The sequence below is a fragment of the Dasypus novemcinctus genome, chromosome 6 (assembly GCF_030445035.2).
Source record: "Dasypus novemcinctus isolate mDasNov1 chromosome 6, mDasNov1.1.hap2, whole genome shotgun sequence".
In the NCBI taxonomy this organism is placed as follows: domain Eukaryota; kingdom Metazoa; phylum Chordata; class Mammalia; order Cingulata; family Dasypodidae; genus Dasypus; species Dasypus novemcinctus.
The window spans coordinates 27,902,514-27,928,731 of record NC_080678.1 but is presented as its reverse complement, the minus strand read 5'-3'; the positions used below and the strand labels follow the sequence as shown (position 1 = coordinate 27,928,731).

At 37.2% G+C, this 26,218-nt stretch overlaps 1 protein-coding gene and 1 long non-coding RNA gene across 3 annotated transcripts; one reads left to right on the top strand and one right to left on the bottom strand.

The window, feature by feature from the left end:
• Positions 1 to 5,148: 5,148 nt before the first annotated feature.
• SMNDC1 (survival motor neuron domain containing 1) lies at positions 5,149 to 16,503 on the bottom strand. Of its 2 annotated transcripts, XM_071215676.1 has the most exons (7): positions 16,303 to 16,503; positions 14,965 to 15,084; positions 11,997 to 12,186; positions 9,920 to 10,062; positions 9,158 to 9,319; positions 7,255 to 7,408; positions 5,149 to 6,370 (listed from the first exon to the last, which is right to left on the bottom strand). In XM_071215676.1, the coding sequence occupies exons 3-7, from the start codon at positions 11,997 to 11,999 to the stop codon at positions 6,233 to 6,235; spliced, it is 600 nt and encodes a 199-aa protein (XP_071071777.1). In that variant the 5' UTR covers positions 12,000 to 12,186; positions 14,965 to 15,084; positions 16,303 to 16,503; the 3' UTR covers positions 5,149 to 6,232. The 2 variants fall into 2 exon arrangements, with proteins under 2 accessions (XP_071071777.1, XP_004473306.1); XM_004473249.5 differs by lacking the exon at positions 11,997 to 12,186 and having other exon boundaries at positions 16,303 to 16,455.
• A 302-nt stretch (positions 16,504 to 16,805) lies between these two features.
• LOC131278686 (uncharacterized) lies at positions 16,806 to 19,057 on the top strand. Its single transcript, XR_009186088.2, has 2 exons — positions 16,806 to 16,943; positions 18,926 to 19,057. It is a non-coding gene; the product is annotated as an uncharacterized lncRNA (long non-coding RNA).
• Positions 19,058 to 26,218: the final 7,161 nt, after the last annotated feature.

Here is a 26,218-nt window from a genome sequence, read left to right as displayed (position 1 = left end):
TTAGAGAATCCCTATGACTACATTATTATTCAAATACTTTTCAGGTCTAGAAGTTCCCAATTAGTTCCCAATAACTGGAGTTAAGAGTACTCTCTATATAAAATGCCTGTAAATGATGTTTTTGTTAATTCCAGGTAAATTCTATTTCAGTGCATATTATCACCAAAGGACTCTGATAAGGCCTTTGTGACCGTAGTTTATGGTTAGAACGTAGTTTATGGTTAGAACGCCTATAGAAATGCCTTTTCTGGTCCCCACAATTGCTTTTAGTATTATGAATGGATTTTAAGAAGTATTGAGGATTGTGGAGGTAATCCTAAAACCATGAACTCATGAAGAAACTATTTTGCCTCGTGGGGAAGGTTTTTTGGTGGTTTTAATTTAAAGAAGCAACTGCCTACTCTTCTTGTATTATCCTTCCACTTCAAAAATCCCCACCTACCCAAACCAAACTAAAATTTCCAAAACACCTAACAAAAACATGTGAGAACAAGGGTTATTGATCAGATATCCTAGTCTGAATATATGCAACAGACCCTGAACAAGTTACTTTATTTCTTCATGAGCCTATTTCCTCCTGAAAATAATTTAAAATACTATCTATGTATTTCAAGTTATAAAAGATTAAAGTTGATACATGTAAATTAACCCTCCACCCAACCCCAATTTTCTTTTGTAGCACCAAAAGAAAATTAAGAGGTACATATTTCTCTTAATTTATCGGATGAATGCAACTTTATAATCTAGTCTTTATTTTAAGTTTCATTTATTCTTAGCTCTTTTGTAGAAAAGGACTATTTCCAAATATTGGTTCATTTTAAAATTTCATGAGGTTATACTTTTTAAGAAGTCAGCTATGATGTCCTACAGAATATTTAAATAAAGATTGATGGATCACTGGTTTTAGTGATTACCTGATATAAAAAAAAAGGACTGAATTTGAGAGCATATTATATGCTGATGGTAACCACTGTGTAATAGACTGCCCTAGTTAATATTTAGTGCTGGTCTTGCCAAAAATATATAAAAAATACATATTGGTGGTTTTCTTGGCCCAGGTACCAGATCTAATAGGAAACTGGTTTTCTTATGGAATAAGCTATAAATAGGAAATGTACTTCACATACATGCATTGGCTGACTGCCTTTCTGTGGATTCTGATTATAGGCATACCTCATTTTGCACTTAGTAAATATTGCGTTTTTACTAATTAAAGTTCTGTGGCAACCCTGTGTGGAGCAAGTCTGTTGGCACCATTTTTCCCTACAGCATGTGCTCACTTCATGTCTGTGTCACATTTTAATTAAGGTATGTACATTTTTTAGACATAATGCTATTGCACACTTAAGAGACAGCATAGAAACTTTTATATGCACTGGGAAACTAAAAAGTCCGTATGACTTGCTTTATTGTGGTGGTCTGGAACTGAGCCCACCGTATCTATCTCTGAGGTATGCCTGTATTAGGGGAACTGGCTCAAATGAACCTTTCAGTACTGCCAACTAACTTTCTGTAATTTGGAATTTTTCCCCTCAAGTTCTTAGCCTTTTGCAATGGGAGAATGGTTAGTTTTACTACTTGGACAATTACTGTGATATTTTAGATTTTTAAATAGTATGCTTCATTAAGTCACATCAGGCCGTAAGAAGGGCATTTTATACAACAAATGCCGTAAAATATCTTTTATAGTATATAAAAATATAAATTTAAGAGGTTGGTTTTTTCTCAAATTTAAGAGCTTCATTGCACTTTGAAAACTAGGTCAACTAAACCTGACAGTGCTTTCAGAGGAAAAACTTCAGGCAAAGAACCAAAGGGATACTTACTCCTCCCCCAAACTGCTACTTCTGGGCAATAAGCAATTGCACAATTACCATCTAGTAAAGACTAGCCTAGCTGCAGGTCTCATGCTTCAACTCTAGTTCTCCCAGAATATGGAGTGTTTCCTCCAAGCCTGAATTCTTTGTTTCTCTGGTCAGAAATTGACTGCATCTTGCTAAAGTAAGTACAGGGCTTAAAAGAAGAAAAAACAAAAGCACATCTGTTTCACCAAGAAAGGAAAATCATGAGCCAGCAAAATAATAACTATGAGTTTGGGCCCTAAGTTGAGAAAGTAGCTCTTCAATCAAAAAGCCAACCTTTTTCTCCTAATGAGTATAACCTTGGCTCCTGGGAAACAAATTACAACAAATTGTTCCGGTGACTTTAAGTCTGTACTGGCTTTGTAAAAATGAACTGGTGAGATGCTTGGAAGTAAATGGCCAGTTTTTATTGCCTGGGAACTGAGAGCCGAATTAAGTATACACAGTTCGGTATTAGCTGCTCTGTCAACAACCATAAGCTCAGTTATTATCTACTTTACCCCAGTCAAAGCCAAAAAAGAGCAACCTTTAGTTATATAATCTGAAAGGCAGAAAAAGCTAATGAAAAAACCTTACAGAATTCTAATACCCTCACATCTTATGCCTTCTTTTACTAATTATGGCTAGGTCAAAACAAAAAATTCTTATACTGTCCCATCTACAAATTTGTTTCTAAACTTCTCAAGATGCTTCTTATGAATACATCTACACATACTTTAAGAATTACAGAAAAAAAGGGATTTTTTTTTATATTACCTATTTTGCCTGAAAGCTCTTCCTCTCCATTGCAGTAAAAATTCAGCTTAACTTGCCAAATCAAAAATCCTAGATATAGAGTGTTTATATTTACTGTTGAACTTGTGTATTACTATTTATACTAATTGGATGCTTCATAGTATACTAAAAATATTCAACACAGTTCAGCAGGTATTTGTTGACCCTCTCTAAAGCTTAACATAAATATAAAAACTTGGTTGGTTTTAATAGAATTTTTTCTTTACATTTCAGTTAATATCCAGATTGAGGCAGAAAGCCAAATCAATGTTTTAAAAACATTTTTTTGGCTGAATTTAAAGTTTTTCTTTACCTTTTATAATTAAAATCTACAGACATGACCAAAAACTTACAAATGTAGTCTTTCTTCATAGTATCTGATTGGTTTTCCCTTGATATTTTCAAGGCAGACACTCAGCATTAAAAAACTACATCATAAAGAGAATACACACACAAACTCTTCCTCATAACAAAAACAAGCCTTTTTTAAAGTGAGTTATAATAATTGATACATTTCATTTTGGCCTGATGCTTGGTCCTTATAAATAGGCTAATAAAACCATGCCACTTATTTTTTCATTTCAAAATTCTATCTGCTTTTTTACATTTAACACATGCTTGGCTGGATAGGTCTAGAGTAGAACCCAGACCCAGGGATCTTTTTTTAAACAAGCATTACAGGGTGATGATAAAACCTGCAATTCCTTCCCAATAAGAACCATACCCGAGGATATTCTAATAAAAAAATTGTCTTTAATGAATTTACTAAATACTGTCCAATGATAAAATTACAATTGAGGCCTCAAGTCACACCCCAGTGGATGTTTTTACCCATTGTAAATTGTTCTTGTTCAAAAAGATCAGATCTACACCCTACACCATTATCACTCTGCACAATAATAGCAAACACTTCTATAGTGCTTACCATGGACCAGGTACTTTTTTGTACACAGGTAATAAATGGGGGAGCCAAGATTCAAACACAAGTCCTTGCTCTTCAGTAGCTCTATGGCCTCTCAACGTTTATTAAAACAGCATTTGTTGGGGAATGGTATGGCTCAAGTGGTTGAGCGCTTGCTTTCCACATGGAGGTCCTGCATTCAGTCCCCATTGCCTCCTAAAAACAAAAGCAAACAAATGAAAAAATCCAACTCAGGGGAACCTATGTGGCTCAGTGGTTGAGCACCAGCTTCCTACCACAGACGTCTGAGATTCAATGCCTAGCCCTGGTACCTCAACAAAAAAAAACAGCATTTGTTATCGGTGATCGCTACTAAAATTAACATTTACTAATTTTGGGTGTGTTAGGACTGGTCTTGTCTTGAAATTGTCAAAACAACAAGCTTTGAGAACACATAACCATAGCAATTTAGGGGCCACAGATCAATATTAAGGTCTATCAGTTTCAGAGCTTCAAGTCCCATTTCTTAACAGAGGGGAAAACTTAACACTAAGTTTTTTAATAAAGCTTCAAAAGGTCACCAAGCTTCATATATGACTTTAGAATACGGAGAATTTCAACGCCTTGGTGTAACAGTTAAAATGCCATTTGTATCACCATGCTTTCCCTTAAGCATCTTCTCAAATTCAGAATAACTGTGAAAAGTACTCTACTTCCCCAGGGGCCCCACCTTTGTTTATACTCCAGACAAACCATTGTTGTCGTAACACTGGGATTTACCAAAGGGTCACATCTAGGTCTCTGACACAGGGGCTTCTGATCTCATCCAACAGGCCTATTTACAAAACAAATGTTTTATATGATACAGTCACTTTTATTCCTTTCATCTCTTCTGTGAATCTAAGAAGGTTAATGTGCTAAACGGCAGGCCCTATCAAGGGAGGCACAAGTCAGTTACAGGAGCCGTACTTTTAGAAACATCAAGTGAACTGCTATTCCAACAAATATACCAAGCAAATTCACCAAAACCATTTGGTGTGGCCACACAATTCTTTCCAGTGTTATTTAATTCAAAGGATTTTCCTTGTGATCAAGACTGCTGATTATTAGTATGCTCTTAAGATATGTTACATTGTTACAACTTTCAGACTAAGCCCTTTTTCAACTGTAATTTGTGCCCTATGTTTAAAAAACTACAACTTTTTTCCTGTCTTACATGGTTTCTATCCAGTGGCCAAAGCTTATAGGAAAAAAAATTAAAAACAAAAATGGGTGATGTGGGGTGGCAGAGAGGTAGAGGTGGAGGTAAAAGGGAGAGAAAGAATTCTCTCTCTTAAAAGTCTTTTTAAGATTTCATTCTACCAAAAAAATTCATGAAATTTATTTACCTCTTCTACCAAAAATTTACAAACACTTCTATACAAAACATAAGCTCTTATAATAAAATTAGTTTTGTTCTTCGGGATACTATTTCTTACGTCTAGATTACTTATGTATTTATTGAAACATTACATACTCAATACTTCTGCAACAATGTGTGCAAGTACATGAAGGCTTGGTTACTATCAATACTGACAGTTAAAGACTTGAACCTTTTGTTAACACACCCTGGAGATTTTAAAAACACTTTATTTAATAAAAGTTAAACATACAAAACTGAAATTAACACACAGCCTAAAAATCACCTTCTTCCATTAACAGGAAGACCCTTTTCTCTGCATGTATTTGGCTTAAACTCAAGACAACGGTGATGTTCAAATACACCAACAAATGTTGACAACTTGATCTATTAACAAAAATTATCAACTTAGCTACAGGAACATAATATACAGGGAAATTATGTCATATTAATGCACAAGAAATACAGTAAATTTTTAATGAAAACATTCAGTACTCTTGTTCATTAATTTAGCCTTTTTTTTTTTTTTTTTTTACAAAAATAGTATCTACACTGTATACAGGGCTATACATTAACTTTTTGTTTTCCCATATAAACATTACACATCCAAAAAATGGTATCACTACCATAAGTGAAAAATCAGATACAGGAAGGAAGCAAATATCCAAAAAGAAAAAGGTAGCTAGCTACTTTTAAACATGGTTTCTTACATAAAACTAAAAGCTGAATGAAAAAGAGTTGGGTCAATTTTAGAGATGGCCTAATAGGCTTAGGAAACAAGTTATTGAAGGAAAGTCCTCAAACTGCCATTTACAAATTTACCTATATTTAGGCTTAATTAGACAATAGCTAGGTTTAAGGTGAGGGTAAGGAAAATAAAGATCTCTTCAGCAAGTTGATGTTATGCCCTGATGTTCCAATGAATTACTAGAATTTGTGACAAGTTCAAAGGATCTGAAAATTCCACACTGACTTTTCAAAAAGTATATACCATCAGTTAAGCGGGGGTCCTGATATTAGGGAGATCAACAATTCATCTCAGTGCTGTATCTAAGCAGCAACTATCTAGAAAAGTTGCTTTATTCAACAAAATTTGAGGGAATTGTGGTGGTAATGAAAAAGGGTAAATGAATAGCAGTTCTCGAATCCAATTTCTTCAAGTTTCATTCTATTGAAGTCAAAAATTCACAATAATGTTATCTTCCTTACTTAACAAATAATTTACCTTTAGAAAAATATAAGGATAAAAAGGTAAATGTAAAGCCCTGCAGAGATGAAATCCAACAGTTTTTCTGATTATTGAGGCATCAAATGCCTGACATTGTATTTAGAGGTATCTTGATACTGCGTCATAGGTTTATCCGCAATCCCACAAGTTCCTACTCCAACTTTGCCAGTTACACTTTCAGGCGAAGCAAAAATACTCCTCTTTACCTAGGGAAATAAAAATCATTCCTGATTAGTTTTAGAATAAATAAAAGTTTCAAATTTTATGTGAAAATATACTGTCTCAATATATTTTTTAAAAAGCATATTGATTTCTTTGCTCAGTGTCAAAATGAGTACTGAAATGGTCCCATGCCAGTGGTTACTCAGACTTTTAAGTTGTGGAAAATAACATAACAATGCACAATTACACACACTTATAACATCTCAATGTTTTAGTTTTGTAGACTCAAATCCTCATTTCAGTTATGAGCTATCCATTTTAGCATGGCAGAACTCATGCTGTACTGAAGTTTACTATGGGCCTGTTAAGGAAAATATAACTTGTGTAGCCCTTTCACCTGTTAAAAAATAAACATCTTTAGGAAAAGGAAGCACTATTTTCCAGAAGCCATGGCTACAAGTGGAGGCAATATCTTGATAACGAAGAAAACTATCATGGGGTGAAAGCCAAGTTATCCTTATTCTGAACTTTCTATACAAATACTATGGATATCTTCTAATGTACACTTAAAAAGCAAAATATAAAGGGAACTTGAGTGCACTCTTAAATAAAATCTAATAAATGTTGACCACCACAAACAAATTATTTTTCAAGTTTTAGTTTATAGAAAGAGAAACCCCTAGACCTACTGTACCAATTTGTCGATAACTCTTCTCCTTAATCCATAATGTTTCTATTCTAGAAAAAGTGGCTAACAGATTTTTTCTTTTTTCCAGATTGTTTTTATTAAGCCAAACTGATGAGGATTCTAAACTCAAGATCTGATTATATTTCTTTAAACCTATGTACTTCCTTTTTAATTTTAAAAGTATTTTAATGGCAGCTATGCTTTTCAAATTTACAAAGAATGATGAAAGGATTTACTAACCTGGCCTTTTTTGTTTTTAGAATAGGCCCTGTTGTTGAACTGTTGCCATTTCACCTTCTGGTCTTCTCTTTCCTGCTCAAGTTCTTTTATCCTCTGGGCTTTTTTCAAAGCTTTCTTCTTTTTATATTCCCGCTGCTGGGCAATCATTTCTTTTCTGCATGAAAAGAGAGATAAACTCTAAGATTTAAAAGATGATTTTGAAACAGTAGAGGAAAAAACCCAGTAAACGTATATACCCTTTTCTTCATCAATAAAAAGTGATTCATTAAATGCCTACAGCCTGATACTAAGAAATAAATGTAAATACACAGTATCCTTGGAAACTTTCAAACATAACCACATCTATTACCCACATAAATCAGATATTCTTATTTGACTTCTACACACACTTCTGCCAGTTGTATTTTAGGAATAAGATGAATTTCAACATCAATGGCAGTCTAAACCTTGGTCACTTTCAAAACATAGGAAGTACAATGTGCACCATCTGGAAAAAATCTAGAGAGATTCAAAGCACATAAAACTTTCACCTAGACTGGAAATAATAGCACAAATGGAAATTATAACCAGCAATTCTTAAAACAAAAAACCCTAGGTTTTGCAAATAAAACCTTATTCTAAAGAGAATCAGAGCCTAAAGCTTTTACAATACCTTCTGCTCAGTTAACACCAACTTCTCACCAAGAAAAAGATGAATAAAGCAGCAATTAAAAGAAAAGCAAATAAACTCTGGACTCCCTTGTACCATACAATCATCACCATGAAGCTAAAGTGTGGCTTTTTGCACAGAGGTCGATGACTAAAAATAGAGATGGTACACACTGTTTTACAAGCTTTCATATTGGGCTGCTTAAATGAAATGTTACTTTAACATGATATAATTTCCCCAGTTTCAAATGTTTATATATAGGAACTTAAGCTTTGAAAATTCTTGCCAAATCCAAGGGTTCTGACCAATATGCAAAGGTTACCCAAAATATCATTAATTGTACCTCTTGAAATAAAAAATGCTCACTTCTTTCCATCCTCACTTCCAACTCCCTGGGTTTAGGCCATCATTCATTTTATACCTGGACAATATCAGTAGCTTTGCTCTGCTCCCAACAATCATTCTAAAACACCATCTGATCGAATTCTCTTTACTTTAAAAAAACCTTCAGTGGTCTACAGGATCTCTACCTCATTTCTTACCTCTCTAACCTCTTTTTTCAAACCACCCCTAGTCGCAAGGAATTACTTTTTGGTACTTCTACATCCTACTTTAAAAAAATAATAATAAAAATAAACGTTTACTGAACTCTTACATGTAAAGAACTGTGCTCACGTTTTATTAATGCTACCATTTGACCCTCACAACCTTGTAAGGTAGATACTACTACTGACCCCATTTTACAAATGAGGAAACCGAGACAGAGTTTAAACAGCCTGCCCTAGGTCTTAATGTTGCTAGATAAAAGGAGAGCTAGGATTCAAGCCCAGATATATATGGTTAACATGCCATACTGCCTCTAGTCCTTCACCTAGCTAACTCCTACTCTTAAGATATTTTTTCAAAGAAGAATGCGTCCTGACCATTAAGGTACAAGTTAGGTACCTCTTCTTTGTTCCCATAAAGCACCTGTCATGTCCCCTTCATAACTGACTAGCTTTATTATAAATGCTGCTTTATTTATGCATTTATACCTGACTACAAGCTTAGTCAGGGCAAGGCTGAGTCGGTCTTATTAACTGTGGTATAGTCCCAGAAACTGGCCTAGAGCCACCCACATAGTTATCTTCTTAACAGACATTTACTGCATGTCTAAGTGGGAACAAAAATGTCTTCACTTTATCTTATATCACTACTAAATCTTCAAGTACCCAAATGAGGAAGACTGCCCCTAAAATGGTCAAAGTCACTTACTTTGACATGGGTTTGTTGCCACTGTCCTCCTTTGCCTTCCTTCCTTCTTCTACAGGCTTGAGGTTCAACAATGGAGTCACTTCAGCATTCCCATAGCCAGCAAACGTGATTGCAGCGGTGCCATTTTCTTCATCTATCTCCTCAATCTCCGCTTCATAACACCTGTAAAGATATCATGGCTGTAAGCAGGTGAGTAAAGGTTTAGTACTCAGCCTATTTAAAACTTACACTGCAGTGATTCAACTATTTTATGTATCTAAGATGAAACCTCTGTAATCAAATAGTCCGTTGGGCAAAAACAATACACGGGTGGCTGGGGTTAAGCCATTTGCTATTGAGAGTCCTAATCAAAATACTGCCGGCAAAGTCTCTTACACATGTCTACTGAATAGGTGCTTTAGTTAAATCTCTGAAAGATAATCCTTATAAGGACTCTATAATTCCCGTGTATGTGCCTCACAGAAGTCTGAGACAGCTAACCACACAACTTCCAATTTGAGGTTTTTTACGTTATTTTAAAAAATACCCATTTTCCTCTGCTTTAATTTTTCCTCTCTAGAATCCAAGCCATTCTTCCCTGCCAAACTTAATCTTAAACTAAAAATTAAACTATATTAATGGTAACCACCCAAGAATCAAATTGGCTCTATAAATCATATATAGAAAGATTAAAATAGGGTAGTTCAAACTAAATAAAAACTTCTTACCATTGTATTTTATTATTTCATGTTATAGTTAGAGGGTTTTTTTTTCTACACTTACTGTCCATCTTCACTCCAGATTGCCATACACTTGTCTCCTACTTTCCATGAATGAGTGGGCTGCGTAGAAGCAAAGCTATCTGAACTTGCAAGAGTTTCAGAAGGTTGAGTTGAAAGAAGGTCTTTGGTTAGTTCTATAACTTCCTAAAAAGGAAAAACAAAAACCGTAAAATCAGATTATTTTTATAACCTATATGTCAATTATTTTAAGAACAAGGAAGTTTCCATTTTGATGATGGCCACTCTCACACCTTACAGCACTTAAGTACTCTGAATTTATTAATTCATTTGCAGTTCATAACAACACTGAAATAGGTACTGTGGCTATACCCACACAGAAACCGAGATATATTTTATACTACTAGTAAGTGGTAGAGCTGAGATATATTTTAAACAACTAGTAAGTGGTAGAATCTGGCTCTAGTCTGTGCTCTTTACAACACTGCCTTTCAACTTAACCACAAATACTAGTGGAAATAGGGCAGACTTAAATTTATACCATGCATTATTTCTAAGCACTTATTTTAGCTGAATAGATCTCTCTAAAGATGAGATACAAAGTCAAAGATTTTTTACGAAATCATTTTTATCTCCTATCACTGTCACCATGTATGTTTCATGTGTACAACTGTACTGTTTTACAGGACATTACTGGTCAGTAATATTAACTGCCTAGCCATCCCCCACCCCAAGAAAAAAAAAAATGAAACAGAAGCATGTGAAGTAATCTTATTAGTAACAAAAATGTATTTGCTCATACAGATTTCTACTAAAAGACTGGCAGGCATTTATAAAGAAACGAGTAGACTTTCTAGTCCTTCATTATGAACTTATTCCATTTGGGTAAGTAAATTACGAAGTTAGATAGAAAATATTCCAAATATTTTAATATTATGCACATTAGCACAGCTACTTTCAAAGGAAAAAACTAAAGTAACACACACAGCAAGCAATGCCTCTGTGTTTGGCAAATATTTCTCTACTTCAGGCTTACATTTACTTGCTTCATTCAAAGGCATCTGATAAAGTTGGCTAAAAAAACTTGACAACTAGTACCAACTGATAAATTCTGCTACCTACTGGACGTATTTTTACTATAATTAAGATCCAGACTACACATCATGCCATATGATTTAAGAGCGTGCACACATTTCACCCTGCCACTGTTGATTATAAATCACCTTAACACATCATATTGTATGTTTGGCGGGAAAAATTTAGCAAAGCTAAACCATGTAACTTGATTTCTTCTGGCTTCCACTGAGGTAGTGGTAGTTCTGGTTCAGTATCCAAGAGTGTTAAATATCATCACTCTCCTAAAGTTTCTAAATCTTCCTATTTCTGAATGGCTAATATTTGAGCTTTAAACAAAAACAAAACAAAACAAAACAACAGGATATTAAGCCCTTGGAAAAGGTAAGTTTTGTGAATTAAAAAAGACCAGATATATTAACTAGAAGACTCAGATTTGAGTTAAGATTCAGTAGAATAAAGCTCTATTGAAGTTTTTATTAGTTGCCAAGTATACTTTTTAATTCGAGTCCTTCACAAATAAAGCAAAGAACTTCTAAATAAACAGATCATTACTATTCAAAGGAGAGTAAATTAACCAGTTTTGTGTTCAGTTTTTCACTTTTAGGCCAGGAATGTAACCCTGCAAGCCTCTGACTTAAGAGTCCATAAATCCCTATCATTAAAGAATACTTCCATACCCTCCTAAGAATCATAAAACTATTTATTAAAGCAAACATGAATTCTGCTTCTTCAGGTCTCAGATTTAGAATTCTATTTCTCTTGGATAGAACATCTTCCCATGATATTTTCATAATAAGGAACTAAGTTTTCATTAAAGAAAAGAGTTCTGAAAAGCTATAAAGAATTTTCGCAGTCCTGTGCTGAAATGACCCTATTATTTTTAACGAGAGCATTTACCCTAGTGTCTGTTGAAGTCTGCCATGGTTTTACATACCCCCCTGCAACAAAATGAAGAACCTTCTAAATTACTTTTCTCCACATGTGCATATGGACTATTAGAAATAAACTATTTTATGTATGAGGGGGTTCTTGAAGGTACATACCATTAATTACTTTTCCTCCCTCAAGTCTGAGTTCTGAAACTGCTCCTTCATCGACAGATGGGCAGCAGTTACAGTAATCGGCAATTCCAGGAAGCATCAGTTGTTGTGATCTACATATCAGCAGGTCAAAGGGGGTGCACTCAAGCACTCTGCTTACTGAAGGAAGGCGTTTCGGGGATGCAGAGAGCCACTGTAATATATGAGACAAGTGACTTGACCCCTGCCTCCTTTAGAACCAGTTTATTCAGCAAAACAGCCTAATATATTGACTATTTTTTGTAATTATCATAGACTGGGGACCTAGTCAGCTGGCTAGCCTGGAGTTTTACTACACCCACTTTTTTTTTTAAGTGAAAAAAGACAGGCAGTTAAGACTTCAGTAGATTAATTTGCTGCTTGCTGAGCAACTTTATTCTTTGTGAAAGACAGTACATAAGAAGAAAAATATAGGAAACTTACTGGCAAAATGATAGTCACTGAAAAAAATGCAGAAAGAGCATTTCATCACAAAGCAAATAAAAAGCAACCAATTTCATAACCAGAATATATATCCATAAATGGAACTAAAGAAAAGCCATATAATGGTCTAAAAAATATAAAAACGAGATCAAACTCAATGCTCAAGAACTAAGTCTGGACAGATTTTTCACCAAATACATAACAGGCAGAATTAAATACCAGCAGCATAAGGTATAGCCCAGAAAGCAGAGAAGGAAAAAAAGATGGGGGGGAAAAAAAGAAATAAACCAATGGCAAATGAGCAGGTATAAGTGTAATTTCAATGTTAACAACAATTACTAAGTGGAAGAACATATCCAAACACTTTTCAGAATCTTAACTAAATCTTAAGAGCTGCCTTCTATCTTTTAGTAGTTTTTAGTTCAGAACAGACCTACATCTAGTGATCAAAATGAAAACTTTTTTCCAAGATAGAGTAAGACGAGAAAGAAACTGGATCAAGATTGGTCAGGAAAAACATTCTGTATTATCACTATGTAAGGAGATAGAATTTAAGCTTCCAAATCTGTGCATCCAATATGGTAATTGGATGTGACTATCTGATTAAATACAATAAAAAATTCAGTTCCCCAGTCACCCTAGCCCATTTTAAATAGTCAATATCCACAGGTGGCAAAGGCTGTGGTATTGAACAGCACAGACACAGAACATTTCCATCATCACAAAATCTACTGGATAGCACTGTTTTAAATGGTTATAGACAAGAGGATATTTTACAGAGAAATGACTCCCAGGTCATTAACTGAAGCCCAGGTAAGACATTACATGCTTACTAAAATGCCTACTACAACGTCTCTTTCTCTACAGTACTTTCCACTATAGGTCATGTCATAGTTAAGCAGTTCTGCCCAGACCAATGATGATTTTATTCAATAAATGTTAAAAAAACACCTCATTATTAAAAATACTATTTCAACCTCTACTTCCAATCCCCCCCAACGTAGTCCCACTTTCCCCTTCTTCCCACTACCAGGGAAACAATTTATCTAACATTGGTAAATGTATCATTTTCTTCAAAGAAATAAAGGACTGCTTTAAAGTTGGTAAGGACAGACTGGGAATGCTGGAATCCCGTTCAGCAGAAAGCTGGTACTTTACAAAGAGCACACGTATATAAAAGTATACGTGGTCAATGTTCTCAGTCTCCTCTCTAAAGCTATTCATAGAACATGTGAGTAAATCAAATGAAGGGATAGACAGCAAACTGTTGGTTTATTTTTACTGAATGTCTTGGAAGTGGGAGAAACTGCTCCCAAAACAACCTTTTCTTATCAACCGGCATCCTGAAAGCCATAGGCCTGACTTCTACATATTGAAGTTGGGTCCTGTTCATACTGAAATTATCCCAGATGTTTTTACTGTGCTTTTAAAAAATAACATATTATCCTTATCGACATTTATCCTCAGTCAAGAATTGAAAATCTAAATATTCAACTCATTTTAATTATGCCCAGATAAGGTCTTTCAAAATTCTGAATCTGGACCCCATTTCAAATAAGCTTATTTGCTGTTCTAATATCCCTAAAATAGTTTTAATGTGAAAAGATGATAAAGGGAAGGAAAGGATTATTTAGACAGGATAAAACTGATTTTTATTTTGTACTGAATCAATCAGTAAAGAGAGATCACCTAATCAAAATGCCCTTAAAATTTTTTTAAAGCAGATTTAGAATCTTCAGGAAGTTCTCAAATTTGTTCTGAAGATGAGAAGTCATATAAATTTACAAATATTATGTATAGTGTTTATGGCTTTATATTTATCTTGAAACTTCAGTATATAATTTCGAAAAGCAGGTTTATTAACTACCCAATTCTCCCTGACCCATAAAAACAAACAAAACAAATTAAGATCTCCTTTAAAGTGCATCAACCCAACTTTAAAAAGTATTAAGAAACTATTCTGTAAAACTTAAGTTCAAACACTCCTGTAATATTTATGCAGAGAACAAGTATCTCTTTAGAAATAGTTTTATAATTTGTTTTCAATACAGTGCATAACCCACTAAGCTTTGAAAACACACATACTTAATTTTCAGAGAATCTTGTGGCACTAAAAAAGAATCAAGTTAAACTGTTTTCCTTAAATCTTCGTATCCTTTGCCAGGTCTTTAAAAAATTTATTTTCCATTGGTGAGTTACATGTACCTCCTCTCTTGAAAGTTTAACAGAGATTTCCAAAATTAACTCTTATTTTTAAAAATAATATGAGCATACAAGATTTACGTAACAAAAAACAATGCTGTTTCACTCATTTTGATGTGAATACAAACTGAGGAAACAACCCTACTTCTTTGAGCCCTGTGTGCCTGTATGTATGCACATGCATATACACGTAGTATTCCACCCAAAGGATGCTGTGTGTACCTATGGATTCTAAACAATAAACCATTGGAAAAACACAGAAAAACTATTACAAGTAATCTAACTCCAAGTGTCTCCCCATACTTACCTGTAAATCTTTTTTTAATTTTAGCAAATCTTCATTTTCTCCATTTCCAGATAATGCAGCTTCAACTTGTTGGAGCTGGGCTTTGTAGCTTGCAAGCTGCTTTGCTAGATCCTCTGACATCTGGGGGGAGGAATAAAAGATTGTGAAAATTGATCCAAAGTACAAACCATAAAAAAAACAAATTTTCCCCTGCCTCCCACAATTAACCCCTACCAGTTTTGATCCCAACTCCTACCAATATCCATCCCTATTACCTTTACTCTGAGTTCTGAGTAAAGTTTTGACCCAAACTACAAATTTCAAAGCAATGGATTCTGAAAATATATCAAATAAACTGCATATAGAAAGAGAAACAGAAAAGTAAAAAAATAAAACTAGAAAAGGAAGTTTTACATTTTCTTTGCCATCCTAATATATAGCAAGCACTGTGGTCCACTCAAGTAACAAGATTATTTCTTTAAAAAAAAAAAAAAAAAAGTCACTAATCTGTTGGAAGAGTTGAGGCTCCCGAAAAATGTAAATATTTATTTTTAAGTACTAAAGAATACTTCCAAAGTCAATATGATTTTTGGGTTAACTACACTAATAAATCTCTCTACTTACGTTATTCAATTAATTCAATTAAGGGTTTATCTAGAAGCTCTTCACCAGAGCAAAATCTTTCACCCAGCCACTTAAATAATGTCGATGCGTTTCCTTCAGTAAAAAGGAAATCACAATTACTCCAGGAGCATTCTAAGGGAAGAAGCCTTTCAACCAAACCCGGCTCACTCCTTCTCCTGAAAATAAGATACAAATTAACCCTTTTAAAAATGATTTATAAGCAAGTACAGACGATTCCCGAGGTCTTTCTTACAATTCCCGTCGAACGACAGCCAGGAATCTGGAAAGGCTCCAAAGGCGTGAAAGCAGTCAGACTGCTCTCCCAGGCGCCAACACCTTAAAGCCCGCCACAACTTAGTCGATTATTTCAGATCTCGAAATGCAAACATTAGCTTCCAAGGAAACCGAAAACACAACTGAGCGGAACCCAGCAGCGCCGGAGCCTTGCAACCCCAGCCACACCGTCGCGGACGTACTTAAGCGGCTTCCCGCGTCCTGACTCCGCCCGACGGGTTCTCTAGATTAGCCGAGTTCGCCAACACGGCCCGGAGGCCCCAAACCTTCCCGGGGCCGTTCAGGGCTCAACTCAAGGTAGGAGAGGAGGCCGTAGCTCCCAACACTCTGGCCCCGTCCCCTTAGGCCCTGGAACACACGGCCTCGACCTCAGGCCTCCGCTTCCCCTCGGGAGAGGCCGAGGCCCGGCGAGGCCTTATTCCTCCTTCAGGGGTTTATTACCTTGTGTGGGGTTAGGGAAGGGGAGCCGGGAAGGAGAAAGGGCAACTGAGCCCAGTGGCGGCAGCGCGACAAGCAACAGCAGGAAAAACCTCCGCAGCGACGACAAGACAACTCCGTCTGAAATGGAAGAAATCGGTCGGCGATAGGGGGAGGGGAGGGAAGGCCGGCGCTAGGAGGAAAGACAGAGGCAGGTGGAATCTCGCGAGACGTCGCTAGACTCACGTGATCCCTCGTGCCGTCTACACGGCAAGTCCCTACTCGCGTTAAGAACGCGAAACGGGCGGGGTTTAGTAAGAAGGAAGTGGCGTAGCTGTGCTGCGCCAGACGCAGACTATAAATTCGTTTTACCTCAGTTCCGACTCGGAGTGGGGAGCCCTTGGGTGTTAGTGTTGTTGGTGTGTATTTCCTGGCTTTGCCTGAGGGCTTCAGGGCAGAAATGGGTATTCGTTCTTTGGCGAGCGGTGCTGCTGCTGGGAAGTGGGAAGAAAAGCAGTGTAATGCAGCCGTTGTACCAGTTGTTGGTTTTCAAAAATTTGGTCCGCGTACCAGCAACACCAGCCTCACCAGCCTCACCAGGGAATGTATTAGAAATGAAAATTCTCAAACCCCACCCCAGACCTCCTGAATCGGAAACTTTGGGGGTAGGTCTCAGTAATCTACGTCTATGTAATGCAAATGTCCTCTCACGTTGGAGAATCACTGCTTTGTATAATAAAAGCCTTAGAAGTAACAAAGCTTTTGGGGAGGAGGTTGATTTATTTACTATTTTTGTTAAAATCTACAATGAGTAAGTGGGTTAAGCCTACCTCCTTATACAGAATGATCCTTAAGGTATAGTCTTAAGTGAAAAGTAGGGTGTGGGATAACTTCCATTTATATTTAAAAAGATACCTGCATTATGTGTGTATGTAGTAATAATGCATGCTATTTCTGGACCGATTGACAAACCTATTCAAAAGACTTGCAATAAAAGACAAATATTTTCAGATTACCCTTTTTATTGTTTACCATTTTCTTTTTTTTTACTATATGCATATATTTTTAAAATTTTTTAAATTTATTTTTAAGAGATCACACAAAACATACATTACTTTTTGAAAAAGTAAAAAAACAAAAAACCCTAGTTAAGGACCTGAGACAGAAAGGTTTTATGGAGGTCAGGAAGTGCCCTTCCCTGAGGGTCTGTTGCTAGACCTTGAGAAGGTTCTTGGATGGGCTAACTCTTGCACTATGGCAAGATTTTGCCTTAGTACCTTGTTTTCTTTTGAAGAGACTTACCTTTTTTACTTTATACTTCATTTTTTTCTTTTTTATTGTCTTTTTAAAAAAGATAAATGACCAAAACGTTGCGTTAAAGAACATAAGGGGTGCCCACATACCCAACTCCTTCACCCCCTTTTCCCACATCAACATCACCTTTCACCAGTGAGGTGCATTCATTGCTTCTGGTGAATACACCCTGGAGCACTGCCACACTGCGTGGACCATAATTTACATTGTAATACTTTATTTTGATCTAATTTCAAACTTACAGGAAAGTTGGAAGAATAATACAAAAACTCTTACCCAGATTCCCAATTTTTTAAAACATTTTTGACACATTTACAAACATATACATATATGCATCCCTCAGCATATTTATTTGTGCATTTGTGCACACTTTTGAACCATTTGAGAAGCAAACAAACTAGAGATATTGTGCATGTTTATCTTTAAATGTTTAAGCATGTTTCCTACCAAAAAGGACATTCTCTTACATTAACCACAATGCAGCCATAAAAATCAGGAAATTTAATATTGTTATAATAATGTTATCTATTTATACTTTCTGGGTCCAGGATTCAATCTAGGTTCAGTCATTGCATTTAGTTTGCCTCAGTGGCCTTTAATCTGAAGCACTTGCTCAGCCTTTCATTGTCTTTCCTGACCTAGATGTTTTTTGAAGAGTACAAGCCAGTTATTTTGTAGGATATCTCTCAATTTGAGTTAGCTGCTTTCTTTTGATTAGATTCAGTTTATGCATTTGTGGCAGTACTAACATTGAAATGATGTTATGTCTTTCTCAATGCAGGAGGTTCATGATGACAAATTGCCTTAATATTGATGGTGGTGGTAGCTTTGATCAGTTGGTTAAAGCAATGTCTGTTTCTCCTCTCTAAAGTTACTATTCTTTTTTCCTTTGTGGGGAAAAATAATTTACGAGGAGATATTTTGAGTTGAGGTAAAAATCCTGTGCCTCATTAAACTTCACACATTAGTTTTAGCATCCTTCTATGGTTTTCTAACCCTATCATTCCTTCTATGTTTATTAATTGGCATTTTACTCTACAGAAAAGCTTTCCAATCTCTTCGCTTTATTTATTTATCAGAACACATATGTGAATTCTTATTTTATTCAGTGAGTAATAATACATTACAATCATTATTTATTTATTCGTGTATTATTTATTTATTTTTCCTAGGTACCAGGATTGGGGGTTGAACCTGGGACCTCAAGCAGGAGGCCAGCTCTCAACCACTGAGCTACATCAGCATCCCTGAGTTGGCTCTCTCATTTGTTTGCTAGTCATTTGCTCATTGTTTTTGTTCTTTGTTTGCTCATTGTTTGTTTGTTTTTCTTTAGGAGATACCAGGAACCAATCCCAGGACCTTCCATGTGGACGTGGGCACTCAACTCTTGAGCCACATCTGCTCCCTTTTTATTTATTTTGATAAATAATGATGCTCAATAAATTTGATGCTCAAATTGTTCCTATTTTGGGTCTTCCCTTTTTTTCCTTTCCATGCACTTAGCACTCATATTGAGTAAGATAACCAATAGACTGATGGAAACAAGATCAGTTTTGTCTGATTGGGGTGCAGCCAACTTGCAAAAATTGAAAATGCTACAGAGGGCAACAGTGTGTAGCTCAAATTCAGAGAGAAGACAAACTAGAAAGGATGTACTTTTCTTTAATAGAGTAGATATTTGATTAAAATAAAATGTTTTTTACAATGGCCCTTACCCTAATTGTGTATTTCAAGAACTAGTGCCAGGAGAATCTTCCTTAAATACAAAATCAACTTTGTGGTTTGTAAAAACCTCTAAAATGAGGGAAGCACGTGTAGCACCTGCTTTGCATGTATGAGGTCCCAGATTCAATCACCAGTACCTCCTAAAAAGCAAACAAAAACTCTAAAATGAGAATTCTTCCTGAATCCCTTTGATCAGAAAATGGGGAAATATTTATTATAAATTCCAGTATGGACTTATATATACCATCTTGATAGATTTTGTTTTCAGATTTTCCACCTTTCTGTCTGCAGCATAGCTTATGTTTGGGAAGAAAAGCTATATTGAATTTTAGTTCTCACAAAGAGATGAAACTAACAATTATATGTGTCAGTGATCTAAGCACTTTATATGTATAAATTCATTTAATTTTCACATTGATACTGTAGGCTATTAAAACTGGAGCAAGAACTCTGATATTGTTGGTGGAAAACCAGTTTGGCAGTTCATCAGAAAGTTAAGGAACAAGATTACCATATGACCTGGCAATCCTGACTAAACATCCCAGATTTGCCCACACATTTTTTCCTGTCTCGAAAAATAACTGGTGATAAATTAGAGTCATCTACATAGTCGTAATAATTGTTTATGCCCTTTGCCCTCTTCATCCATACTAGATTTTTTTTTTAAGATTTATTTATTTCTTTTCCCTTTCCCCCATTGTCTGCTCTCTGTCCATTCGCCGCACGTTCCTCTGCGTCTGCTTGTATTATCAGGCAGCACTGGAAAACTGTCTCTTTTTTGTTGCATCATCTTGCTGCATCAGCTCTCCATGTGTGCAGCGCCACTTCTGGGTGGGCTGCACGTTTTTCATGCAGGGCAGCTCCCCTTACAGGGTGCACTCCTTGCGCATGGGGCTCCCCTATGCATGGGTGTCCCTGCATGGCATGGCACTCCTTGATGCAGCAGCATTGCGCGTGGGCCAGCTCACCACACGGACCAGGAGGCCCTGAGTATTGAACCCTGGACCTTCCATATGGTAGGCAGGTGCTCTTATCAGTTGACCCACATCCGCTTCCCGATACTAGATGTTTTGAATGTTTGCATGGAGATTTACTTCAGCACAAGCTACTTGCTTTTTGTGTTTATTGAGAGTTTTTGTGAATAATGCACTGAATGCTTGTATTTTCTGGGATGACTCTTAGATGGCATCATCCATTTAAGGTTGACAGAAAAGCAACCTTAAGCAGATTCTCGTCAAAGCAGGTACTCACATGTTCATCAGTCATAGTAATCCTGAATCATTCACTTATATTTATAATGCCTTGCTTGTCTTAGAATGTGTATTCTCAGCTATTCTGTTTTACATGTACCACTACAGTATAGAATGTGTGCCACTAGAGACAGAAAGCCAGGATTCCTTCAGTTTAAGAAAGATTATAATCTAAGTCTTTGCAAGGATTAAAAATGGTAGTCATTCAAAGTTCTTTAGACCTATTCAGAAGTGTTTAATGGTACTCTAATTATACATTCTTAGTGGGACATATTCTAGGGCCAAGAAGACACTCCACCTCCCCAAAAAGAAAGGAAACCTTCAAATGTCACAGCTTATTACTAGTAGTAGTATTTGTAATATAATTTTGAAACTCTTATGTCTACTATAGATAAAGCAAATAATATATTTATGTTAGTAGAAACTGTAAGAAAAAACAATTACAAATATAAAATTTAAAAGTTATGGGGAAAAACCTGATTAAAATGTGTTAGAATTTTTCATATATATGTATACAGATTTCTTGGAAGTAATGACATCCCTGTAGATGGTGCCTAGGTCTTGATATCTAAATTTAATTCACCACTAAAATGAAATGATTCCTGGTCTGAGGTCCACAAAGTACAAAAGTACAAAGGTAAGCCTGGAATACCTTCTCCAAAAGAAATTATTCTTTCTTTTTAAAATATTTATTTATTTTTAAAGATTATTTATTTATTTCTCTATTTCTCTCCCCCTCCCCCCACCCTCGTTGTCTGTTCTCTGTGTCTATTTGCTGTGTCTTCTTTGTCTGCTCCTGTTGTTGTCAGCGGCACAGGAATCTGTGTCTCTCTTTGTTGCGTCATCTTGCTGTGTCAGCTCTGCATGTGTGCAGCGCCATTCCTGAGCAGGCTGCACTTTCTTTTGCACTGGGCGGCTCTCCTTATGGGGCGCACTCCTTGTGCATGGGGCTCCCCTACGCCGGGGACACCCCTGTGTGGCAGGGCACTCCTTGTGCACATCAGCACTGCGCATGGGCCAGCTGCACATGGGTCAAGGAGGCCTGGGGTTTGAACCGCGGACCTCCCATGTGGTAGACAGTCGCCCTTACCACTGGGCCAAGTCCGCTTCCCTAAAGATTTATTTTTTATTTATTTCTCTCCCCTTTCCCGCCCTCCCTCCCTCCCAGTTGTCTGCTCTCTCTGTCCATTCACTGCGTGTTCTTCTGTGTCCGCTTATATTCTTGTCAGCAGCACTGGGAATCTGTGTCTCTTTGTTGCGTCATCTTGCTGCGTCAGCTCTCCGTGTATGTGGCGCCACTCCTGGGCAGGCTGCACTTTTTTCATGCTGGGCAGCTCTCCTTACGGGGTGCACTCCTTGTGTATCGGGCTCCCCTATATGGGGGACACTCCTGCATGGCATGCATTCCTTGCGCACATCAGCACTGTACATGGGCCAGCTCACCACACAGGTCAGGAGGCCCTGGGTTTGAACCCTAGACCTCCCATGTGGTAAGCGGATGCTCTATCTGTTGAGCCAAATCCACTTCCCAGAAATTATTCTTAATATTATTAAGTGTGAAAATTATTTTGTGGTTTCTTAGGAGAATGTCCTTTGCTCAGGCATTTAGGGGTGAAGTGCCCTAACATCTGCAACTTACCTTCAAATGGTTCAGCCAAAAAATATGTGAATTTTGCAAAATTAATGTGTGTGCATACATGTGTGCACATATATATGAATATATAAGCATCCGTAGAGAGAAAGAGCAAAAGGAATAAAAAATGTGGCAAAATGTTAAAAAACATTAAATCAAGTTGAGAGTATGTAAGTGTTCATTGTTCTTTCCTTTTGATTTTTCTGTGTGTGTTCAATTTTTCAGAATAAAAAAAATGGGGGAAAGGGTTCATAGACTGGCCAGGACACCTTTGAAAATACTTTTGGAGAATGTTTGTGTATGTATAAGTACGTGGGTGTGTGTGTGTGTGTTTGGAGTAAGAGAATGATGGGAAGGAGCAGCAGGTAGTTGAGGGGAATTCTAGGAGTTAGCAATAGCTTAACAAGCTGAGTGGTAGAATGGGAGATTACAAAAGCATATGTGATTGTCAGAAGCAAAAGGCTGTAGAAAGCCGGATGGGTAGAAGCTTAGCAGGAAAGATGTGGGCAGTGGAGGCTGAAGCAGTCACCAGGAGCTCTTTGAAGGCCAGGAAGAAAAGCATGATTAACATTTGAAAGAATTACTTTGACTTCCCTCCATGCAGGAGAGAGTCCAGTGGGCCTTGCCCACTGATGTGGTGTTAGGAGCTTTGTTCGTTTTTTGACCATGTTTGGTAGTCGCATATAATACCTGCCAGCTGTGGTCTATAGGTGGTCTTTTAAATCCAGAGTTAATTGGGTTCATCCATATCATGTCTCCTAGTGCTGTCCATCTTAGAAAAAAAAGAAAAAAGCCTGAAACTTTTATTGTGTAGTAGATAAAGAACCATTTTTTGAAGTCTGCATAAACTAAACAGCCACTGCAGGGAATGCACTTTCCCAAAGTAGAGAGAGGAAAAAGGAGACAATTACTTGACTTTTTCCAGAAACCAAAATAAGTCCCAAAGTTTTTCCCCATCAAGACTACTGGTCAGTGGTTTTATATGGTTACATTGAGCTGTTTTGTTGGTGTAGTGTAAGCAGTTGACGGGAAAAGCAGCTTCCATGCAACGGAAGCCTTAATGCTCAAAAATTCCATTAGGTGGCAGTGAACACAAAGGCATTTTTGATGTCAGATTCCCCACTAAAGGGGCCTAGGTGAAAGAACATTGCCAGGCAACATTGGGAGAAGAGGGAATAGAGAAAACCAACCAACCAACCAACCAAAAATTTAAAAAACCAAACAACAAAAAACAAACATAAAAGCCCCTGGCCTATAGTATCCAAGAGATGAAGAACTGTAAATCACCTGTACTCAATTCTTGCTCTTAGTATAAATATACAGGTTTTTATTTGTCCTTGTTGCGATTCTTTTAATATAATAATTCATTTTATCCAAAGCCTTAAGACCACTTGTGTGCTGTTTACAATATGTCTCTGTTGTCAGTTTTTTAGCATAGGCTACCTGAGAGTAGGGAGTGTGGCTTATTTCGCTCAAGGCAGTACATTTAATGCATACTATTATGGTGATACCCTCATCCTCAGTAATTAACTGCTCATGAAAGGTTCTTTGCCATTTGGTAGGTGTCATAAGTTGGCTTTCCTGGGAAAAGGACCCTGAGGCTTCTGTACAGGAAGTTTGATTGGGAGTGCCTTTGGGAATCACCTGTGAGGGATGACAGGAATTGGTCTGGGCAGAGGAAATCTTGAGCTGGGATGCAGTTGCAACAGGTCTTGGCCAAATCTCTAGGAGCTCTGGAGCTGAAATGGCCCTTCAGTTGCCTTGCCATCAGGCAAGGCAGCCAGGGCTTCATCATCCCCTCTTCCCTCAGGGATCAGCCAATAGCTTGAAGGCAGCTGAGGGTAAATTGGCTGAGGGCTGCCAGCCGCCGTCACTCCCGACTGCTGGAAGAATGCATGCCTCAGTCCTAAAGAGGGAATCTGGCAGCACACACAGCACCCACACAGTGAGGGAGAGGGCATGCTTCTCCCATATCACCACCATGTCTGGTGCCCTGATGCTGCCTTCCTTGCAGAAGCTACCTATATTAGAAACCATGAAACAGTGTCATCTCATCTTGCTTTCCTCCAGGTAAGAGCTAATGGAAGAAGGATCAGCATTTCCTGCAGATGATACTGTGTTTGTTTCAAATTGATTTCTGATATATATTCTATGCCATAGGAGAGCTTGCTTGTGCACCAGCATATCAGGTATAAAGATTAAGCATTTCCTCTGTTGACAAATGCTCCAATTTTTTTGGCACAATGGGTGATTTACTCCAGCACATCAAAAGCCCTTAGGGTGAATTTTATAAAATAAAAAATAAATAAAAAAAGAGAGAAGGGAGAAATAAATGATATTTTCTGAAAATATCCTCTTTATAGGTAGTAAATACTTAGTTGACTATAAAGAAGTTTTAATTCAGGATTTGGAGCTGTCCTAGGTGGTGCTGCAGGGACGGATGCTGGACGTTGTGTGGCCTGTCATGGCCCACTGGCTGGACTGGGGAAGAGTGTGGACTACAATGTGGACCACTGTCCATGTGCTGTAGCAGTGCTCCAGAATATATTCGCCAGGTGCAGTGGATGTGCCACAATGATGGAAGAGTTTGTTGATGTGGGAGGGGTGGCATGGGTGGGGTGGGGTGGGTTATATGGGGACCTCATATTTTTTTAATATAACATTTAAAAGAAAATTAAGAAAAAAAATGAAAATAAAAGAAATAAAATTTATGTTTTTGCCTGACTTTGGCTTCTTTTATTTTCTGTGGCACCGATGCTCTTCCTTTTTATCCCCCAGGTTCATTTAAAGGAATCACTCTCCCTCCTTATACTCATTTGACTAATTCTACCTCTTAGCTGTCCTTTGGTTGTATTCCCTCATCTACCTAGCCAGAGACAATAGCCTAAGGCTGGGTTACTTCTCTGAGGTGCCTCCTCTGCACTTAGCTGCCAGAGTGCTTTTCTGAAAACCCTAATCTGAGCATACCTGCACCTCCATTTTAAAATCCCAGCTTGCTAGCCCACCCCGAAGGCCATTGGTGATAACTCCACCTGCCTCTCCGCTTCAGCACATACTCCATGCCTTGGTCTTAATGTCTGCTCCACCTTACATGCCCTTGCCCAGGCCCCTGCTGGGAAGGATACCTTTTAAAGACCCACATCAGATCTAGCCTAGGTTGCTGCTCACTCTACTTTGAAGGGCAGAGCTCCTTGCTCTCCTCTTTTGCTCCCTTAGCACTTTCACATCAGTAAAAACACCCTGCACTGCTGGTGCTTAGAACTGGGTTCCTCCATGTGTCATATCCAAGGATCAGGGACCACATCTTGTTCTTTGCATCTTCTACACCTGGTAAGGTGTGTCTGATACTAGCAGATCCTCAATATGTTCTGTTAAATTGAATTTGCTCTTCTTGAGAACATGGGGGAAGCAAACTTTTCCCTTTGAAGAATGTTCTAAAGATCTCTTTTAATTAGTGTTATGATAATTCTCTAACTCTTCAGCACATGATATCAGTTTCCTTATAAGGTTATTACCATAGTAACTTATATGGAGTTCATGTTTTGAAGCATTTTCAGGGTGGAGAGAAATTATGATTGATCCTAATTAATAATGTGCAATTTTACATGCAATTGAAAGTGATTTTTACACTCTTGTGTGATGGCAAAGACAGAGAGCAAAAAGGAGGACTGTAATAGCAGCTTAATTATAAGCAATTTAATGAATGTATCTTTGACTTAATTTTTTGGTGTTGCTGACTGGCTGCCCAAGTTTGATGCTTTCTCTGCAGGCAGAATAAACTGGAGCCAATTAACCTGACAGTCAATAGAAAAACAAAATTCTTGTGACTGAGAGAAGAGAGTGTCTACAACTTCTAGATATTCATGGCCATTGATCTTGTTCATAAAAAGTATTGAACACGGAGCCCATGTTTCTTTACTCTTTTACTGTAATTTGTAGAGTGACCTTGGTTAAGTCACTTGACCTCTTTGTGACCTATCAAAACAATGAGGATAATATATTTCCCTCTTTGTAAGAT

Excerpts from the sequence above, each read along its gene's own strand:
- SMNDC1 (XM_004473249.5), bottom strand. The coding sequence starts at position 15,084 with ATGTCAGAGGATCTAGCAAAGCAGCTTGCAAGCTACAAAGCCCAGCTC. Across the intron at positions 10,063-14,964 it reads AATTAAAAAAAGATTTACAG|GAAGTTATAGAACTAACCAA; the intron begins GTAAGTATGGGG and ends TTTCCTTTTTAG. Across the intron at positions 6,371-7,254 it reads CTAAAAACAAAAAAGGCCAG|GTAAAGAGGAGTATTTTTGC; the intron begins GTTAGTAAATCC and ends TTATTTCCCTAG.